This window comes from Euwallacea similis, chromosome 7, assembly GCF_039881205.1.
Source record: "Euwallacea similis isolate ESF13 chromosome 7, ESF131.1, whole genome shotgun sequence".
NCBI classification, from domain to species: Eukaryota; Metazoa; Arthropoda; class Insecta; order Coleoptera; family Curculionidae; genus Euwallacea; species Euwallacea similis.
This window is the reverse complement of record NC_089615.1, coordinates 5,537,643-5,555,881: the sequence shown is the minus strand read 5'-3', so window position 1 is coordinate 5,555,881 and position 18,239 is coordinate 5,537,643. Positions and strand designations below refer to the sequence as shown.

Sequence of the window (18,239 nt, the reverse complement as noted above, 5' to 3'; positions counted from 1 at the left end):
GTATTACAAGTTCATTTTAAACCTAAATTAAGGATTCCAACGAAATTGTACAGTTCACTCTTCGTTCTGCCCACGAATCACTACTGTTAAAGGGATGAAAATAAAACCGGTTTATTAAAAACTACATGAATCAACCAGATCATACCATTTTATTAAAAAATAAATAGCAACTTGAACACGAATGGCACACACGCTCTAAAACATTATTATACAAACCTAAATAAAGATTAAAACTACTCTTCACATAATCAAAAGCAATTCACATTTAATATTTCTTAATTTTTAATTAACATTATAATTACACAAAAACTGAACAAAGATATTCGTTTTCGAGACTTAACATCAATAAAAAAAACTGTAGAACGTAATTAAAATAGCTTTTCTCTTGACTGGCAACTGCAATCGGCGTATGGTAAAGTATCATATTCCACGTTCCGTAGCTAAATAACTATTCAAATAAGAATGAACAAAATCTCGACTTTATCTGTAAACAGGCTCCGAAAGTAGAGAATTCCTCTCGGGAGAATTATCCCTCGAGTTTGGAAGTGATGTCGACAAATATTTGACAAAATCCCCATTAGAAACGAAGCCGGAACTAGTGCTTGACGATCTGCTATTATTGGCAGGAGACAAAACCACTGTTTCGTTTCTCAAACCGGAGCCTAAAGAACTTTGATACTGCGAAATGGGATTGGCCAATCCTGAACCCAGCTGAACAGAATTAACAGTAAATCGTTGAGGCCAAACATTAGAAACATTTTCTGGTGATAAATTAAATTTTGAAGGAGAAACAAAATTCCTCGTAGGAGATGCTGGCCTGAATGAGTGATTAGACATAGTCTCTTCCTTAGGGAATTGGTTGAAATTTTGAGTATTTTGAATAAAAGTGTCCCTGGGAGAAAATAAATTTGAACGGTTTAAATTTGTAGTCATAAATGGCATCTGATTGATATTGTCCTGAGTGAAAACAGGCTCCGTTCTAATAAACCTCGGAGATATGCTGCAAGGGCTATAAGAGAACTGAGACTTTGCAGAGGGACTAAGAAAGGGATTATTTATAGGTGAATTACAATGGCTCTTTGTCCCGTTTAAGGCATCAATATTTAAGTCACTGAAGTGCCGGTTAATATCAGCATTTTTGACAGTATTGTTGAACTGAGTAAAGCTACCCTTTAAGGGAAAGTCCTTATTATACACGGCAGTCTTGTAGCTCAGTCTTGAAACGTTAGGATCATCTGAATCACTTTCATCATTGTTACTAAAACTATTGGCAGTCTTGTGAAGACGTTTAAAGTGAAATTTAGTTGAGCGTTTGATATGAGACTCAACTACCATAGAACCGTAAGAATATGACAAGAATGAAGCACAAAACAAATGTAAAGTATGGAAATACAAAGCTACATCAGAGTTGTAGCGAGTCAGAGATACTAAGGTAAGAATCAACCAGGCAGTCACATGACTTAGCTTTGAAAATGTATTGGTTTTCATTAATTTTAAATTAAATAAGAGCTCGATAATAAGTCCTGTGAAACTTACAAGTAACTGAGCAGAAGCTTGAGCACTTAATGTTCGAGGTAAATACCTTAAAAAACTTTTAGGCCCAAGAGTTGACTTAGAATAATTATAAATGCTCTTATAGATATTTATTGGCAGTGTCAAATTAGAAATTGTATATTGAGGTATCAGGGCTTTTACTTTTAAAAAATCTAAACCACAAAAAATTCCTAAACTAACTAGTGATAGTAGCAGCAAAATAAGTGAGGAAATGTTTAATTTCCATTGAAGTTGTGAAAGAACTTTTGGGTACTTGAAGTTCTTTAGTTTGTTCCCAAATATCCAGGCATTCTGTTTTCTTATAGTTCTCTTCACGGTTTTAGAGCACCGTTTGCAAAGACCGTAACATTTTTCCAACTGTTGCCTAACACAAAAAAAAGTTGAATAGTAAAAATGTATTTAAATACCCAATTACAATATTTTTCATCTGTGGTATGTTATGCCACCCACCAAATCTCATAATATATAGCTAACATCATAATAAAAATGTAATAATGTGAATAACTTATGTTATTCAAAATCCAAGACAGTATTAGAAATAGATAAGTTGATAGGGGCCTTCAATAAATAAGAGACCAAATTTGAAAAATAGTTACGGCATGTTAAGTCCAATTCAAAAATTCTCTAAAAAGTAATTTCTGTTTTTCTCCTTTTCTATTTTTAAAAATAAAGCCAGGAAAGTATTTCAAATTTTGAAACCTTTAAAACTGAATTGATTATTCAAATATGTAACTTTATTCTCACTTAAATGAAATTCTCATAGTTCTTAAGAACAGACTGGTAAGCTTTGAATTTGGAACACCATGTACATACAAATAAGTGAAGTCATAAATATAATCAGTGATGTAAACAATGTTTTTTCTCAATAACTTGCAAAGGGAAAATAAGAAATAAAGGAGTTACTTACTCAAAGTGCTTAATTTCTTTATCATAATTTTCCTCAACTAAGGGCTCATAACTGGCTAGTTGCAGCACTTTAAGTTCTTGATTTCTGTTGCACAATTCACATAAACCATTACTATAAGGTTTTGGTGTTGAACTTTTATCTGGTGTATTAAACTTGAGGTTGGCAGAGCTGTTGTGTTGGGCAGTAATAACTTTATTATAACCTCCATCCTAGAGAAATGATACGAATACAATAAAAAAATCGCCAATATTAAGCAACAACCTAATTTCAAATTTTGGCATAACCCCTAAAACTTTTCAATGAGGGCTTCTTTACTGAAAACATTTTTTTTTATGAGTTACTTTTGAAATTTTTGTTAAGCCCCTGTTAATAATGCAATCCACCTGCATTGTGGAGGTATAGCTGCAACATTGATATTTAGTATGTAAACTTAGTTTAGGTACCTTATTAAATCCGTTGTATTGGAAACAGAAAGGGCACTCAAAACTGTTGCGATCTGAGTAAAGCACTTTGGAATTCCGATTGCAGAACCAACAATTAACAGTAATGTGAAAGCCACTTCTAAAATTAACACAAACAGTTAGTCAAATATTGCATTAAATGCCCTTTTTGCAACAGAAGATGCAATAGTATACCTACTTGTGTATGAAATAGATGTTCAAAAGTACTGAATAAACCACTAAAAAGGCAATTGTAAATAGAAATAAAGAGAAGATGTCTGATGGAAAGTCCATTTTATGCCTATCGATTTAAATACTGCCGCACGAGCTAATATATTTTAAAATTAATAAAAACAAAGAATAGTGATCCACACAAATTGGCGGCATCAACGTGCCGTACCGTCATTTAAAACACTTACATAACCTTAAAAAGCTAATTGACAGAACAAAATAGGTATTTTTTATAGGATGCAGCAATCGTATAGGTAACGACCATGTTAGTCTTGGCAACTATGCATAATTTTTTTAACAGTAGTGCGATACAAGTCAAATATCCATTTATGAATCATTTGTATATGTATTTATTGTCGATTTTTCATTTACAAGCAACTGTAATACCACGAAAAACATAATAATAAAAACATAATAAAAACTGTGCTCAGGGTAATATTAACAATTAGTATTAGTATTGACGTATCTTTGTTACTCATACATTTATTTGTAAAAAATAATAAAATAAATTATATTGATGAACATCTATAAACAAATAATTATACCTATTATAGATTTTATAGATAGCTGCACGTTTAAGTGCCAAAGGGACATTATCCTGATAACTGTGGCGTTAATTTTCATAACAGTAATTAAATTAAAGCATATTTTTGGGCTATTTCTTTGTTTCCATGAAATTCTCTTCTAGGTAAAGTTGCAAGGACTTTGATCTATTAGCCCTAAAGCAGTATAACCTTATTTGTTTTACATAAAAATGCATACTTAATTTAATAAAGACATTACTGCAAAGTTACTAAAACCTAATGCCAAAATTGGTGTAATCAGGTTTGGCCAACATCTGCCAGTTGTTGAGCTCACACCTCTCCACGTGGCTTCCAGGGGAGCCCGTGTTAGACAGCCAGTAGACCCTAAAAATAATTTCTTAGAGTTAAAACTTATTTTAAACTGTAAACCCCAAGAGAGAGGAATTTTTATTAAAGAATAACAATGCCAACAATGATACGCAAATTGTTTCGAACCATTCGATAAGAGTGTAAGCGCATTTCAATTGATTTAGTCATTTTCTTTGAAGTTACACAAATAGCCTTAATAAAAATCTGCGTTTTCGTCGCGGATTTATTTCCTTATTGCTCCTCTATTTCGTGAATACAGTTTTTGATTAATATTGATCACTTACACCTGTTCCACGCGAGATTTAGGGCCTTGAAGTTTTCCAGAAACAGTTCCTTTTTTGGTGTTTTTTATCCATCCAGCCACATTACGTTCTTCGCACATATCCTTGCAATATTTAGTGAAAGAACAACCTGGAGCAGGAAAAAATAATGTTTCAAAAATGCAATAATCCAGCCGAAGATGAGAATTTGGAGATATAGGTGCGGTATGAATTGTATAGAGCGTTCAAAAACGAGTGGCTAATCTTAACTAACCCAAACTAACCCAATCTAACCCGAACTAACCTAAATTAACCTGAATATACCAAGGTTTACTTTTAAGTTACGTTCTGCGCTCTAGGACCCCTCCTAGTAATCAATAAGTGACCATAAAATTTGCTGTACAATAAAGCGAAATTATTTAAAAAAAACTTAAAAGGGCACCTTGGAATCACTCAAAACCAAAAACACAAGGACAAACCCGAACCTTGCACTTTCCCGAAAACTTCAAACTCCACTGATACATTCGGATCTATCACAATCATATTTCCATCCATCTTCGTGTAAATCACCGAACTTTACGTTATTAAGTCGGTATTAACTTGATTTAATTAATATTAGAGTGCTAAAGTTTAATAGGTGGACAAATCGTCGATTGATTGGCTTCGACGTGCAACTTTCTAATGCTAAAAAAAGTCTAATGAGCGTAGTTATAATTAAATCAAAATATCGCGTCAAAGAGCGATGTGATTGAAATGTCGTCACGAATTCCTTGGAGGCGGCCAATTTTAAATTGAATAGTGTATATTATTCTATATTCAGTTTTTGTTTGTGATCTCGCATTTAAGACTTTTACACTCCTCGAATTCGTGCGCCGTCATGGATTAGTCTTTTTTTTAGATCGTTGTGCGTAAATTATTGAGCTTTTGAGCTCCTGCACCCTCACCTCCAAGGGTGAGGGCTACACAAACGACCAAGCCAAAACTAACTTCGACGATTAATAAATATAAATCTTGTATGAACTCACGAATCCAGATTTTTTTATCATCTATATACGCATACACCTACGCGAATAAAAAAATAATGAAAGTGCGAATTCATTATTTTTATTAAATCAGGTTTTTATGAGCTAGCAGCTGATTGTGGATTTTTTGAAACGCAAGTTCCAATTCTTTTACATGCATTTTTCAATTAGTCGTATTACGAAGTTAAATTAATTTAATTTAAAAAATCCAATTAATAAAAATTAAAATTAATTTTAATTAGTTGTAATTAACAAGAACTCAAATTTAAGTTAAAAAAAAAACGAAAATCCCATTTACTTTCTAAAAGATTCCGAACAGCAAGAAGTTTCTTTTAAAGCACAAGTTTCAGTTCCTTTAAATGCATATTTAATTTAATCGCCATACATGATTGAATTAATTACAATTCATTCAGTTGTAATGAATTAAATGTATTTTAAAATAAATTAAATTAATTTTGATTAATTGAAATTAATAGAGGTTTACGTGGTTGTAAAACGGAGGTAAACCTGAAAATTCTTATTAAAAAAAATGAACATTCTTTAGCTTATTAATGTATTCAATAAATGAAGGACTAATATACAGGGTGTCCCGAAATTAAAGCACCATATTTAAACAACGTAAATTAGGTCAAAAAATAACACCAAAACTTTAAATAAAACAATGTCGGAAAATGCTTCCTTAATGAGGTATGCCTCTTTAAAGACGTAACTCTGATGATGGTAATTTTGAAATATTTCCAAAACGGTGCAAGATAACTTTATGAAATTTGGTACGATTTTATACCTTATAAGCCTCAATTGACTGATGTGGCTGAATGGAAATTATTTCGTCAGAGGCGTGCTGCACGGGTAGTGTCGGGGTTAAAAAATGCTAGATTTTTTTTATGTGCCCCATTTTTTAGTTGCTGATGCAAAATTATGAAACCATATACGCTTCCAGAAAAAAAAGACACTCTTGGTTCACGATGCTAGGACGCTTCGTTTTCGAATAAAATGAATTTAAACATTACAATACATGACAAATACAAATGATGCTTAAAGCGATATTTTATTAAACACATCAAAACGATTAAACAATAATAAAAAACGAACAAGAAATTTAAATGACGCACTTTCAAAGTAAGTTTTCAAATAAGTTTCCGTTTTGTTGGATACACAGTCTAGATCGTTTTTTTATGCTCTGGGAGGCACGGGAAATTTGAAACGTATTTTCTTTTATTTGATTAGCAGCTAAGTTGATTCTATCCAACAGTTCTTCCCTCGTGTTTATTTCTGTGGCATAGATTATGCTACACATAAAGCCCCAAAAAAAATAATCCAGGGGATTAAGGTCAGGTGATCGAGGGGGCCAGGTTATTGGACTACCTCTTCCTATCCACCTGCCTGGAAACTTTTCATCAAGCCAATTTTTCACGTTATTTCCAAAGTGAGCTGGTGCCCCATCTTGTTGATAATACATTTGCAATCGGGTATGCAATGGTATATCTTCTAATAGGCCTGCCAGCTCATTTTGAAGAAAATGTAAATAGTGTTGTGCTGTTAACCGGTTTGGAAATACAACTGGTCCTATTAATCTATTTCCTATGATACCTGCCCAAATGTTGACAGAAAACCTATGCTGAAAATGTGTTCTCCTTACGACTTTTGGATTTTCATACTCCCAATAATGTGTGTTATGGATGTTAAATGCTTTGTCTCTCGTAAAACTAGCCTCATCAGACCACAAGATATTATGTAAAACATTTTGGTGATTCAAAACCCACTGGCAAAAATTCATCCTAACTGTAAAATCTTCCTCTCGTAAGTCTTGAACCCTTTTATAGTGAAAGGGATGCAATCCCTGCATCCGAGTCATTCTTCCTATCTAAAAATTAATATTCGAAATAACTGTTTATCTGTTGTTATTTTAACGACTGTATTTACGATCGATTTTGGTATGTTTGTAATGTTTTCAAGCGTTCTTAGAGAAATTTGAGGATTTTCTTCTATTCGATTAAGCACATCCTCGAAATCGTAATCTACTGTAGGTCTTCCTTGGCCTCGAGAACGTTGAAAAGAACCACATTCGACTAAATTTCTATGTACTCGATTAAAAACAGATCGAAAAGGTATTCTTCTTCTCGGGTACCTCCTTCTGTACTCTTCTACGGCGGCTCGCGAATTACCATTACAGAACCCATAAATAAAATGAATATCGGCAAGCTCCCTACTTGAAAATTTCTCCATTTTTCACTAACAGCTTAATAATGACACAAAGAAACTCCCCAACAGAATAAATATAAACATCAAATTGACAGTCAACATTGTTTAATATTTCGTAGCCTACTATTAAGTTTTCACAGAAAGTAAATCATTTGTATTTGTCATGTATTGTAATGTTTAAATTCATTTTATTCGAAAACGAAGCGTCCTAGCATCGTGAACCAAGAGTGTCTTTTTTTTCTGGAAGCGTATATGGTTTCATAATTTTGCATCAGCAACTAAAAAATGGGGCACATAAAAAAAATCTAGCATTTTTTAACCCCGACACTACCCGTGCAGCACGCCTCTGACGAAATAATTTCCATTCAGCCACATCAGTCAATTGAGGCTTATAAGGTATAAAATCGTACCAAATTTCATAAAGTTATCTTGCACCGTTTTGGAAATATTTCAAAATTACCATCATCAGAGTTACGTCTTTAAAGAGGCATACCTCATTAAGGAAGCATTTTCCGACATTGTTTTATTTAAAGTTTTGGTGTTATTTTTTGACCTAATTTACGTTGTTTAAATATGGTGCTTTAATTTCGGGACACCCTGTAGACCGTGAGCTGTTGTCTTTCTCTTTGATTATGTAATTGTATTGCATAAAAATTTGGTCGCTGGAAATTTGTAATTATCTCTGACAGTGTCAGTTGTCTTTGTCAATTTAGCTTGTAATGTTGATGTTGTGACTAGTTGTCAAAGTTTGTTGATTTTATTTCAGGTTAGTTGAGATATTTATATCAAACATTTTTAAATAATTTATTTGTATATTTCTAAAGTAGTTTTATTTTTATTGAGGTTTTAAGAAGTGTTTTAGAATGCTCAATGTTCAAATAACTAGCAAAGTGAATATGGACTTGAGTGAAATATCAGATCCTGCTCAAAAACTAGAGAAACATGAAGTGTTGTCCTCTTCCTGTTTCGATGCAATTTGTCGTACATGTTTAATTTACGGGGACCTTTTTGCCATAACTGAGACACATTGGGATGGAGTAAGTCTAGAAGATGCCATTGGTTCAATTTCTTTACAGGTATGATCACACCTGAGGCTGAGGTCACATCCTTTTAAGCAATACTTTCATTTTTTTTACTTATAAGATTGTAGTTATCAAAGGAGTTTTTCACCAATTATTTTTCAGCTTGAAATCAAGGCTAATTTACCTAATAAAATGTGCAAAGATTGTATAAAAATGTTGTATGGCATCTACAATTTTATTCAGATGTGTAAAGACTCTGAAAAAAATTTGAATTTAATATTATTGAGTGAAACAAGCGAAAACAATTGTGTAAAGTCTGAATCTCACTGTGACATCTATAAAAACGCCGAATTAAATGAAATCAAAAGTGACAGTCCTAAAGCTGAGCTAGATTATAATGCAGAAATTAAAGGAGAAGAAGGACAAATTAAGGAGGATAGGTTACAGTCTGTAGGCACTGACAGTGATATAGATGGCCTGACACCAATTGAATCAAAAGTATCTAGTGATGAGGAAAATAAATGCCAACCAGTAGAGAAGAAAGGTTATTTGAGTAAAATTAAAGTAAAAAATAAAGCTCGGTTGAAAAGAATTGCCAAAGCTCAATTAGTCAATGTCACTTCTGGAGCCAGAGGCAGAAAGAAGAGGGATTATGTCTTCAGGAAAGGTGGCTTAAACATTTTACTTTGTTATCGAAAAAATAAGCTCAATGTAGAAATTTTTAGGTCCCCCATACAAATGCATAACCTGTGATTCTTCATTTCAAAGGCATGAGGATTTGAAACAACACAAACAGATAACAAAACATAAAAAATCCTTAAAATATAAATGTGAATATTGTGAAAGAAAGTATGACACTAACTGCAAATATGAAGAACATGTGCGGACTCATACCGGTGAGAAACCAAATGAATGCTCCACTTGTGGAAAATGCTTTAATTTTAAGACTGATTTAAAAAGGCATATGGTAATGCATATGGAAGTGAAGCCTTATCTTTGCAGGTTTTGCAATAAAGGTAAATTCCACTATTTTAGAGTCACTGTTTTTAATTCCTTCATTACTTAAATTTTAGTTCTGGATTCTTATTTTTTATAATCTTGCAGGATTTGCCAGAAAACAGTACCTGATGGATCACGAAAGAAAACACACTGGCGAACAGCTGTTGTGTCCATTTTGTGGCAAAGGTTTCCACTCATATTCTACCTTAACTTATCATGAGAAAAACCATAAAGGTCCTGATGGACTTCTCAAAAATCTAGCCAAAGACCGATTGTTCAAGTGCAGTATGTGTGATAAAACCCTGCTCACTGAACACACTCTTAAGGCACATATTTTACTGCACGGGCCCAAAAATTTCAGTTGTGAAATTTGTGGGAAAACGTATATTAGCAATAATCGCTTGCAGGATCATATGAAGTTGACACATCAAGGTAAGTAAAGATGCCAATTTCAGTTTATTGTTCAATTTTTTCTATTTATGACGTATTCGGAAACTACTGCGTGTTCCCGTTCGAAGTTCAAATTTTCATCACACAGTTTTTAAACTATTATGTTAACCTTAAATGTGTCAAGTTATAATTTGGTACTATCAAAATATGGAGTACAGAAATTACGAACCATAAAGGGTCACACTAGGGTGACATAATATTTAGCTTTATTCCTGTGCAGAATGACAGAAAAGTAGTGCTAGGGGAGATCAAAGAATCTTCAAGCATGAAAAGTTGTCCCTGAGGAAATTCTCATTTAGTGCAAGTCTCCGAATGCGCTGTAAGTTTTTGCCTTTGATGTAGTTCATAGTTTTGGAAGTTTAACTACCAATAAGAGCGCTGCTAAATGTAAACAAGTCTAAGAAAGGGAATAATAAATCATTTCCTCAAATTGAATGTATGTCAGAATGACTCGTTTCCTCAGGTTTACATTATATCTGACAGATGTCGTGTTCATTTTTGGAATTGTCAACTAGACTTTGACTTGTCATTATCTGTCAAAATAGTGTTGTTCACAAGTCATCACATAATCTAACTGGCGTGTCAAAATGACATTGGAATTTTAATAGGTCAAGGTTATGTCCCTGATTAGGGGCATACATTTACTAGATGTTTTTGTATTTGTTTAGGCATTAAATTTACATGTCACCTTTGCAATAAAGAGTATAAACAAAAGAGTGGACTAGAGGTGCACATAAAATCTCATTCCGGACAAAATAATTATCCATGTGACGAGTGTGGGAAGCAGTTTGCCTCTAAAGGATCATTGTATCAGCATAAGCGGGTGCATACTGGTGAGTTTTGCTATAAAAATGTTTAAATAAACTTGAAATTTACTTTAAAAATATAAAATGATTTCTTATACGAACCATTACGAAATTCGTTCTCTTTGGAGCTATCGAATTTTTACGTTTCTCCATATACTTTGAGACAAATAATATGCATGTATATTTCTTAACTTAGGGGACACCAAGTACCAATGCAAAGAATGCCTTCACATTTGCATCAACAGGCGTCATCTAGAAAACCATTTGCGCACCCATACAGGAGAGAAACCATTCTCCTGCATGTTTTGTGGTAAATTGTTCGCACAGAAAGCGAACATGCAGGCGCACATCAAGATTCATACTGGTGAAAAGAACCACGTCTGCAAATTGTGCGGTAAAGCCTTTTATGATCGAAGAGGTCTCAAGAAGCATATGGATGTACACGAGAAAAATGGCGAGTGTGAGGATGGTTGTTGAAAGGGGATTGGTTATAGTTTTGTGTAAAGTGTAATGACGGTATTATATTACTGAATAAAATGATGGATTTTCTTTTTTTCCTTTTACCATTCTTGATATATTGGTGTATTGTATTTTTGTGTATATTAATTCGTAAATGTGGAGAGAATTAAATGTACTTTTCTTGGCAACCACGAAATCTTCATTTTTTCTCTATTCCTCCCCATTTTACCCATGTAATAAAGATATATAAAATACATTTAAGTTGCATTTCCAAAGTCGGCGAGATCCGTTAAGGCTCGAATAGCTAGTTAAAATACATTGGAAAATATTTGACGTACGTACAAGCCAAGATCTAACGGAGTTGTAGTCGAATAGTTTTTCTTGTGCGTACAGTGTCTAGATTTAAAAAGTGGCTCTAAAAATACTTTCAATAATTCATCCTTATTCTCCATGTGTTATAGAGATTAAACGCTGAAACGAGAAAAAAACAAAATATAAACACATAAAAATGTTTAATACCATAGTTGCCTAGATAACATCCAGAGTATTACTTTATCCTACACACATATAATATATATTAACTTAATCTTATATTTTCTACTAAAGATGTAGGTGTACGTTATTAAAAATTAGACATTAATTTGGCAAAATTGTTAGGCACAATTACCAAACTACAAACAGAAATTGGTAGGTATATCATATTTAACACTTAGGCAGATACATATCTTTGATCTCGTCAGTTTGATTATGTTGTGAAAACTTTTGTAAACATTAATTTTACTTATTAGCTGATGGGTAGTATGTTTAAATCTTAGGGCATACTATTACTAATGAACAACTACGCGCTATGTCGTTCTTAAATAAAGTTCAATGGCACAGCTACAGATTATGCAGCATGTAGTAAAATTAACAATAGACCTAGGCATATAAAATGTTAACAGAATATATTTAAATAGAGCAAACAAGAATATGACTTTGACTTGCTTAAAGTCTACAACCACCTTATAAATTGGACCTATACATAAACCATAAAATGGAGCGTTTTTCCATAAAGTGAGCATACACTGTATCCTAAATTGATTGTACATTTACAGGCATGTCGGCTGGCATAAGAGACACAGAATCGATTAATTGGGAATGATTTTAGAGAATCTTATAAGAGATCCCTACCCATTTTAAACTTTCTTGTCTTCTGTAGTGTTTAAATTGGCCAAAAATGGTCAAGAAAACCTTATAAGGGCACTTTTTCCAAAAAATAATTCTTTCCACATTTGTTTTTAAGTTCTGTGGGGTGATTTTGTAAATTCTTATAAACGCTATCCCAAATATATACATTTTTGGGAAAGTGCTTAACAAACCTTTTGAATGTTGTACTTGTAACACCATTACCTCGTTTCTATTGCGCAAAATTCGGCTTCTTACATTTTTGTCGTAGTAGAACATTTTATCCTTTATCATGCAAAATTACTACTGTAAGTGCCTAAATTGGTTTGTACGTGAAATGCAGGACAGTGTATATGGTAGGACTCAATTTCAAATAAAAAAGAAACGCAACTGCAGCAGCAATAATACACTGTATAGCAAATAACTGAGTACATTATGTAATTAATTAATTGTTGTACAGTGTAATTAATTGTTTATTAGTAGACAGTTTCCCTAGAGGAGTTAACCAAGTAAAAGGCAGTTTAGATAAATACATAACTATGCGTTATCACTAGTTCAAATGGAAACACAGGAACTATACAAGTGGGAGAAGGACCGCTTAAGGTTTAATATGCCTCTGACAAAGACCAATGAAGTGGGTTGCGAGGCCAGCGGTTGATGTTAGCGGAGTCAATCCGATTGATGTCTCCACTTCGATGTTTGAATTCGTTCAAGCGTTTCGCTGTCTTTGTGACGATGGAAAATTTTAAAAATATCAGAACAAAAAGCAGCAATGTGAATAAATGGAAAAAACGATTAATCCATCACTAGTACTTATATTAGTAAAAATTCCGAAATGGAGAGAGGTCCGGTAACCTTGGACTGACTCCTCCCACGTCAGCGGCTAGCCTCGCAAACCACTTCGTTGGTCTTTGTCGGAGGCACATTAAACCTTATGCGATCCTTCTCCCACTTGCGCAATCCCCATGTTTCCACTTGAACTGGTAATACCTTTATACCTATATACATGATTATGTGTCTTAAGTGTCTTTCATGCGATTGATTCCATCAGTAAAACTGATGTGCTTACGATGCGATTGCTGTAGTAGCGCTTCTGTTTAATATAAAATAGAGTTCTACCATATCCTCCGTCTTCGTTTGTACAAATTGCTCCCGTATAGATGGAGGGACTTTATAGAGAAATTTAATCTGAAAAACTTTGACGCTTGAAGTAGTAATTATTTTTTGTTTTGTATAATGAAGGGCAAGACGCTCCACATCCTACTATGACGACAATTTTAAATGCCTCATTTTGTCCTTTAGAAAGGTGATCATGGTGCCAACAAGTACATTGTTGAAAAGGTTTTTAAGCGCTTTTCAAAAATTCAAAAATTTTCAATGACGTTCATACAAATTTGCAGAGTTATCACACAAAACTTAAAAACAAATGACGATAGAGTTATTTTTTCTACGTCATCCCATTCTACGTAAATAAGTGCCCTAATAAGATTGTGACTTGCAGTGATCAACTTTTTTCCTTTTTTTTTTGGTAAATATAATTTGTAAACCAGGCATGATTTTCTCATTAAATCCTTTCAAAGATCTCCTTACATGTAGAATCAATTTGGGGCACACTGTATATAAATAATGCACATGCACTTGAACACATTATATTTTAATTTTCTTCTTTTGATTAAATAACAACATATCGTTAAGTATGTTTCAACAGATTATATTTGAATCCAATACGTAAAACCACACCAACTAATATAGTCGGCAAACGATAAAATTTACCAAAATGCAACTTCTATAATATAAAACCCTCAAAAGTATTATTTTGATTTTTCTATAAGCGTCCTACAACTTTTTAAACAACGACTCACCAAAATTTCTAAATGGGACTCATATAATACTCAATACAACTCCTCTACCTCGGGCAAACGCAACAGAATTTTATGTAAGGTGGGGCCTGTAAAAAGCATTAGTAGTACTTATATGTATATCTTACAGGTACTAAATAGTGTATATGTATGCCTTATAGGTACTAAATTCTAATTCAAACTACCATTTATGTTTATGAATGTCTAATTGTATGTTCTTATGACCTAGAAACATTCTACTTTATAGACCAAGTGTTCTATTCGCACCAGTATTCTCTTGGAAGATTGCAGTCGTTTTAATTATTTTTGAGACTTAATACAAACTTTTTCCGTGTCCTAAGAAAATAGAACATTGGTCCATACTTATTCCCTTAATTTAATTATAATTGTTTATTGTTTGGCAGTTACATATTTGGCAACAACAATTCATATGAAGGTACTGCCACCAAGTTAACTACATATGCTAATTTCAACCGAGTTACTCAAGATGAGTTCGACAAAAAGGCCAAATTTCAAATTTCGCTTATCTCTTTTTCTGTTTAATAGTAGCTTTAGTAACCTGTCGATGAGGTGTCCTTCCCTACCTGTTGACAGCCATTTTGTTCAATTAAGTCGGACAGTCGTACACCCCATTAGCTTATCAAATAGCGCAAGGGAAAAAAATCTAGTTTAGCTTGACAGAGTAGTCATAAATCTGATAACTATAGCAAATAGTAGGCACATTGCTGAGTGCTCTTCACTGGATTGTGCTAATGTGGAAGCCTCTTAGATTTCGTTCTAGAGATTAGTACAGTAGTTAAGTTGTTATGCGTTACATTCGGGTATATACAATATTTTATTTCCCACTAACTTAATCTCGATTTGAAAGGTACACAAAAATGTAATGTAAGCAGTGGCGAAAACGCTTTAATACATTTCAAGTGTTATTTGCTGCTCTTGAGCTTCGCGTCGATCTATAGTTTTAAAATGACGTCTGGTTACTGGTTCTTTAATAAGTATATATCGTGACATTAAGTTTAACAAAATGACGGCTGACAGAGTCAAGGGGAGTTGTTTGACATATTGTCAAAGTTCCTATGTTAGACTATATTGTCTAGTGCTTTGACGTGGCCGCATGCGTAATTGAGAGATTTTTCCTATGAATTGTTGTAGTTATACTTACACTTACACACCTATTAATGAAATAAAAATTTTTCGCATCTGAAGTATTAATGGTATATGGTTTGGTCGGGATTGGATTATCGGTTACTATGGAATAAAATAAGGAAACGTTGCGCAAGCTTTAACAGTGCAATACAAAACTTGTTTGACAGAAGAGAACATGTTTTAACTCGATGTATTGGTACTACGATTTAATTAGGCTTCTTGGCCATGAACTACGCTTGTTGTAAAGACTGGTTTCCTTTTGAGTTCAATGTGTGAAATAGATTAAATATTAAGTATAGACATTTTCTATTTTTTGTTATAGAATGCACAAAGCGACTGAATGAACCTTAGAATTTAGTGATACCATCAGACCCCACCGTGATTGTTCAAAATCGTTCCGGCTCGTTTGAAGCTTCCGTTATGACTGTCGCGTTCGATTCCGAGGCTTTCGCGCACAAGGGCGCTTCGTCCTACATGTGGTCTGCTATGATGGTCTAAAAATGACACGAGACATTTTAGGATTTTATCTAGAACAGGAGATAGTTTTATAGCGCCGTATTAAACTGCTCACAGAAGGAGGTTTTTTCGAACCTCCGATGGTGTTTTAAAGCCGCGAGATACGCCGAAGCAAGGTCTGTTCGTCATGCAATTGCGCAGTCCCTTCACTGTAATGTCGCCAATGAGCACTTGTTGAATCATATAGCTGAGCTACAGGCAAAACCAGATGTCTGCTACAATCGATGTTCTCTTTAAGTGTGAATTAAGAAGTGCGATTTGTTGAGTACAAGCAGAAGAATACACTGCCTCGGAAATTCATTGCAAAATTAAATACTGAAAACTGGTGTACATGGTGTGAACCATCTAGTCCATACGTTTAACCAGGCCTCCAGTAGCGACAGACTTGCGTCCTTGACCACCTTCGTTATGGACACCGGTTCGTCAATTTTTTAATGTCCTGCAGCATTCCCATACATTATCAGAAAGCTTACATCGTAGATATAGCTCTTTTTGCGATAAATTTCCGAAGCGGTTCATCTTTCTGCTTGCAAGAAATAAATTATACTTCTTAATCCATACATAGCTGGAGTATGCATTGTAGCGTTACAACTGGGTATCGCGCTATGACAGAGGCACAGTAGCTACCAGTAGCGGAGGTTGTAGTGGAGGGGCTGCGCAGTTGCGCGACACGCAGACGTGACTCCCACGTGTCTCGCGTGTAAATTCATGGTCACATTCTGATACGAATGAGGTCAGCAGTAACAAGTCATTTATTTTAATATGAGTTGTGAGTTTTTTCTCAATTGACATAAACTTACTTTGACATCAGCTCTGAGGTTGTTGCTGCGCACCGCAAACGAGACCAAGATGACCAAAGCAATGAACGACGCTCCCAAAGTATTGATCACGATGGCCTCTTCCTTCCATTCTGAGTAGGTGTCCCTGGAAATATGCATTGTGTCATTTATGTACAGCCATCGCCTTTTGCTGGGAAAAATTTATACAACAGTAGTTAAAACTGCCAAGGGCAGAGCTACTAGCTTTTTCAGAATTTAATAACAATGTAGGAACAGGTTCCACATATGTTGATATTTAGTCTATATGTAGTATTCAGCTACATGGAACATGTCCCTCGCTGTAGTAGATATTTTTGGGTGCCAAGTGGGTCATGCAAGGGAGAGAAATATCATGCAAAATTGGTCAAAATACTCCACAATCTGTTATTTTAGAAATCTAAAACGATTTGCAATAGATTGCCAAATAACCTAAGAGTACATTACTTACAAACTCTCAAATATCTATGCAGTAATATGATATAAATGAAGATATATCGTGTGAAAATGAATGGTGAAGAAGGATGATATTAATAGCTGTTTGGTTTCGAGTAGTCTTTACTGATTTACTTCATGATTTTTATTTAAATAAAGCATCTCGAAAACAAGTGGCGTCTTAACGCATCCTCACAATATGCTTTGGAAGCCACTACTATAATACAAGATTAAAGCAAAATTACAAGTTACATTGAATGCTAGAAACAAACACGTGCAACATTTATAAAAAAAAACAAACTAAAATTAATACAAACCTTTGACGGGACAGTGCCCAAGAACTGGACACGCGAGTGATGCCAAATTGAATACCCTGTGTCCTTGTTTACATATATTTAATAAAAAAAATATCCAAATAAATTGTATTTCATTTGGCAACACTTTGGCATGCCGCGAGACAACTGACCAATACAAAGTGGACCCACACTATAATTTTTTTGTTAATTACTTCATTTACAAATTCTTAAATTTGGACCACTTACTAGACAATATTTCCATTTTTCAGCATAATTTTTATTTTATTTTTAAATGAAACACTCGTTTTTTAAAATATTTTTTAAGCCAGCAGACCATTTTTCTATAATAAAACTATTTTTCGTTTCTTTTTATTTTAAGCTTTGTTACGGAATGCTCCTACGAGACGACACTGTGCTGTACTCGACGAGATCGCTTCGCCAGATTTGCCTGTGACGATGATTTATAGGTGGGTAAACAAACCGTTCGAGAAGTTTTGGGATTATTCAGGAATCGAAGAATTTTTGGGTTATACAAGGTGACAATTTGACTGGTGATGTGTTATATTATTGGTTTATAAACGTGTGATTTAATTAAAAGTAGTGTACTGAAATCAGTCGAATCTGAGCGTGAAATAGTAAAAAATAAGAGACATTTCAAGTGATAATCGAGATAAAATTTTGAATTTGATGCCTTTTCATTTTTAAATGCGACCTCGTTTTTTACAATTTTTCACAAAATTATAATCGAAAACAAATACAAAAG

The 18,239-nt window shown here is 33.8% G+C and overlaps 6 protein-coding genes across 7 annotated transcripts in view; 3 read left to right on the top strand and 3 right to left on the bottom strand.

Moving 5' to 3' along the window:
- RhoGAP19D (Rho GTPase activating protein at 19D) overlaps window positions 1-6,019 on the top strand; it is a 161,761-nt gene extending 155,742 nt beyond the window's left edge. Inside the window, exon 30 of the transcript XR_010752211.1 lies at window positions 5,878-6,019. The gene's annotated coding sequence lies outside the window, so the exon portion shown is untranslated. The remainder of the gene's footprint in view (window positions 1-5,877) is intronic.
- Cox10 (Cytochrome c oxidase assembly factor 10) overlaps window positions 1-18,239 on the top strand; it is a 127,633-nt gene that overhangs the window by 23,628 nt on the left and 85,766 nt on the right. The gene's annotated exons all lie outside the window — the stretch shown is intronic.
- LOC136409940 (uncharacterized) lies at window positions 120-3,342 on the bottom strand. The gene is made up of 4 exons (XM_066391800.1): window positions 3,101-3,342; window positions 2,905-3,022; window positions 2,462-2,670; window positions 120-1,918 (listed from the first exon to the last, which is right to left on the bottom strand). Exons 1-4 carry the CDS (start codon window positions 3,193-3,195, stop codon window positions 481-483), a joined length of 1,860 nt encoding a protein of 619 aa, XP_066247897.1. The 5' UTR covers window positions 3,196-3,342; the 3' UTR covers window positions 120-480.
- Window positions 3,600-4,979, bottom strand: LOC136410056 (acylphosphatase-2-like). Its single transcript, XM_066391990.1, has 3 exons — window positions 4,771-4,979; window positions 4,310-4,436; window positions 3,600-4,040 (listed from the first exon to the last, which is right to left on the bottom strand). Exons 1-3 carry the CDS (start codon window positions 4,838-4,840, stop codon window positions 3,926-3,928), a joined length of 312 nt encoding a protein of 103 aa, XP_066248087.1. The 5' UTR covers window positions 4,841-4,979; the 3' UTR covers window positions 3,600-3,925.
- Window positions 8,259-11,298, top strand: LOC136410044 (oocyte zinc finger protein XlCOF6-like). Its single transcript, XM_066391968.1, has 7 exons — window positions 8,259-8,275; window positions 8,337-8,585; window positions 8,694-9,198; window positions 9,257-9,547; window positions 9,636-9,962; window positions 10,649-10,813; window positions 10,983-11,298. The coding sequence occupies exons 2-7, from the start codon at window positions 8,373-8,375 to the stop codon at window positions 11,261-11,263; spliced, it is 1,782 nt and encodes a 593-aa protein (XP_066248065.1). The 5' UTR covers window positions 8,259-8,275; window positions 8,337-8,372; the 3' UTR covers window positions 11,264-11,298.
- nemy (no extended memory) overlaps window positions 15,806-18,239 on the bottom strand; it is a 44,772-nt gene continuing 42,338 nt past the window's right edge. Inside the window, exons 5-6 of the mRNA XM_066391982.1 lie at window positions 16,731-16,854; window positions 15,806-15,908 (exon numbers count right to left, since the gene is read on the bottom strand). Of these exons, the coding sequence (XP_066248079.1) occupies window positions 15,885-15,908; window positions 16,731-16,854 (148 nt within the window). The 3' untranslated portion in view covers window positions 15,806-15,884. The remainder of the gene's footprint in view (window positions 15,909-16,730; window positions 16,855-18,239) is intronic.

Excerpts from the sequence above, each read along its gene's own strand:
- LOC136409940 (XM_066391800.1), bottom strand. The coding sequence starts at position 3,195 with ATGGACTTTCCATCAGACATCTTCTCTTTATTTCTATTTACAATTGCC. Across the intron at positions 3,023-3,100 it reads AACATCTATTTCATACACAA|AAGTGGCTTTCACATTACTG; the intron begins GTAGGTATACTA and ends TGTTAATTTTAG. Across the intron at positions 2,671-2,904 it reads AATACAACGGATTTAATAAG|GATGGAGGTTATAATAAAGT; the intron begins GTACCTAAACTA and ends TCATTTCTCTAG.
- LOC136410056 (XM_066391990.1), bottom strand. The coding sequence starts at position 4,840 with ATGGATGGAAATATGATTGTGATAGATCCGAATGTATCAGTGGAGTTT. Across the intron at positions 4,437-4,770 it reads AGTTTTCGGGAAAGTGCAAG|GTTGTTCTTTCACTAAATAT; the intron begins GTTCGGGTTTGT and ends TTCCTGCTCCAG. Across the intron at positions 4,041-4,309 it reads AAATCTCGCGTGGAACAGGT|GGTCTACTGGCTGTCTAACA; the intron begins GTAAGTGATCAA and ends AATTATTTTTAG.
- LOC136410044 (XM_066391968.1), top strand. The coding sequence starts at position 8,373 with ATGCTCAATGTTCAAATAACTAGCAAAGTGAATATGGACTTGAGTGAA. Across the intron at positions 8,586-8,693 it reads TTGGTTCAATTTCTTTACAG|CTTGAAATCAAGGCTAATTT; the intron begins GTATGATCACAC and ends ATTATTTTTCAG. Across the intron at positions 10,814-10,982 it reads GCATAAGCGGGTGCATACTG|GGGACACCAAGTACCAATGC; the intron begins GTGAGTTTTGCT and ends TTCTTAACTTAG.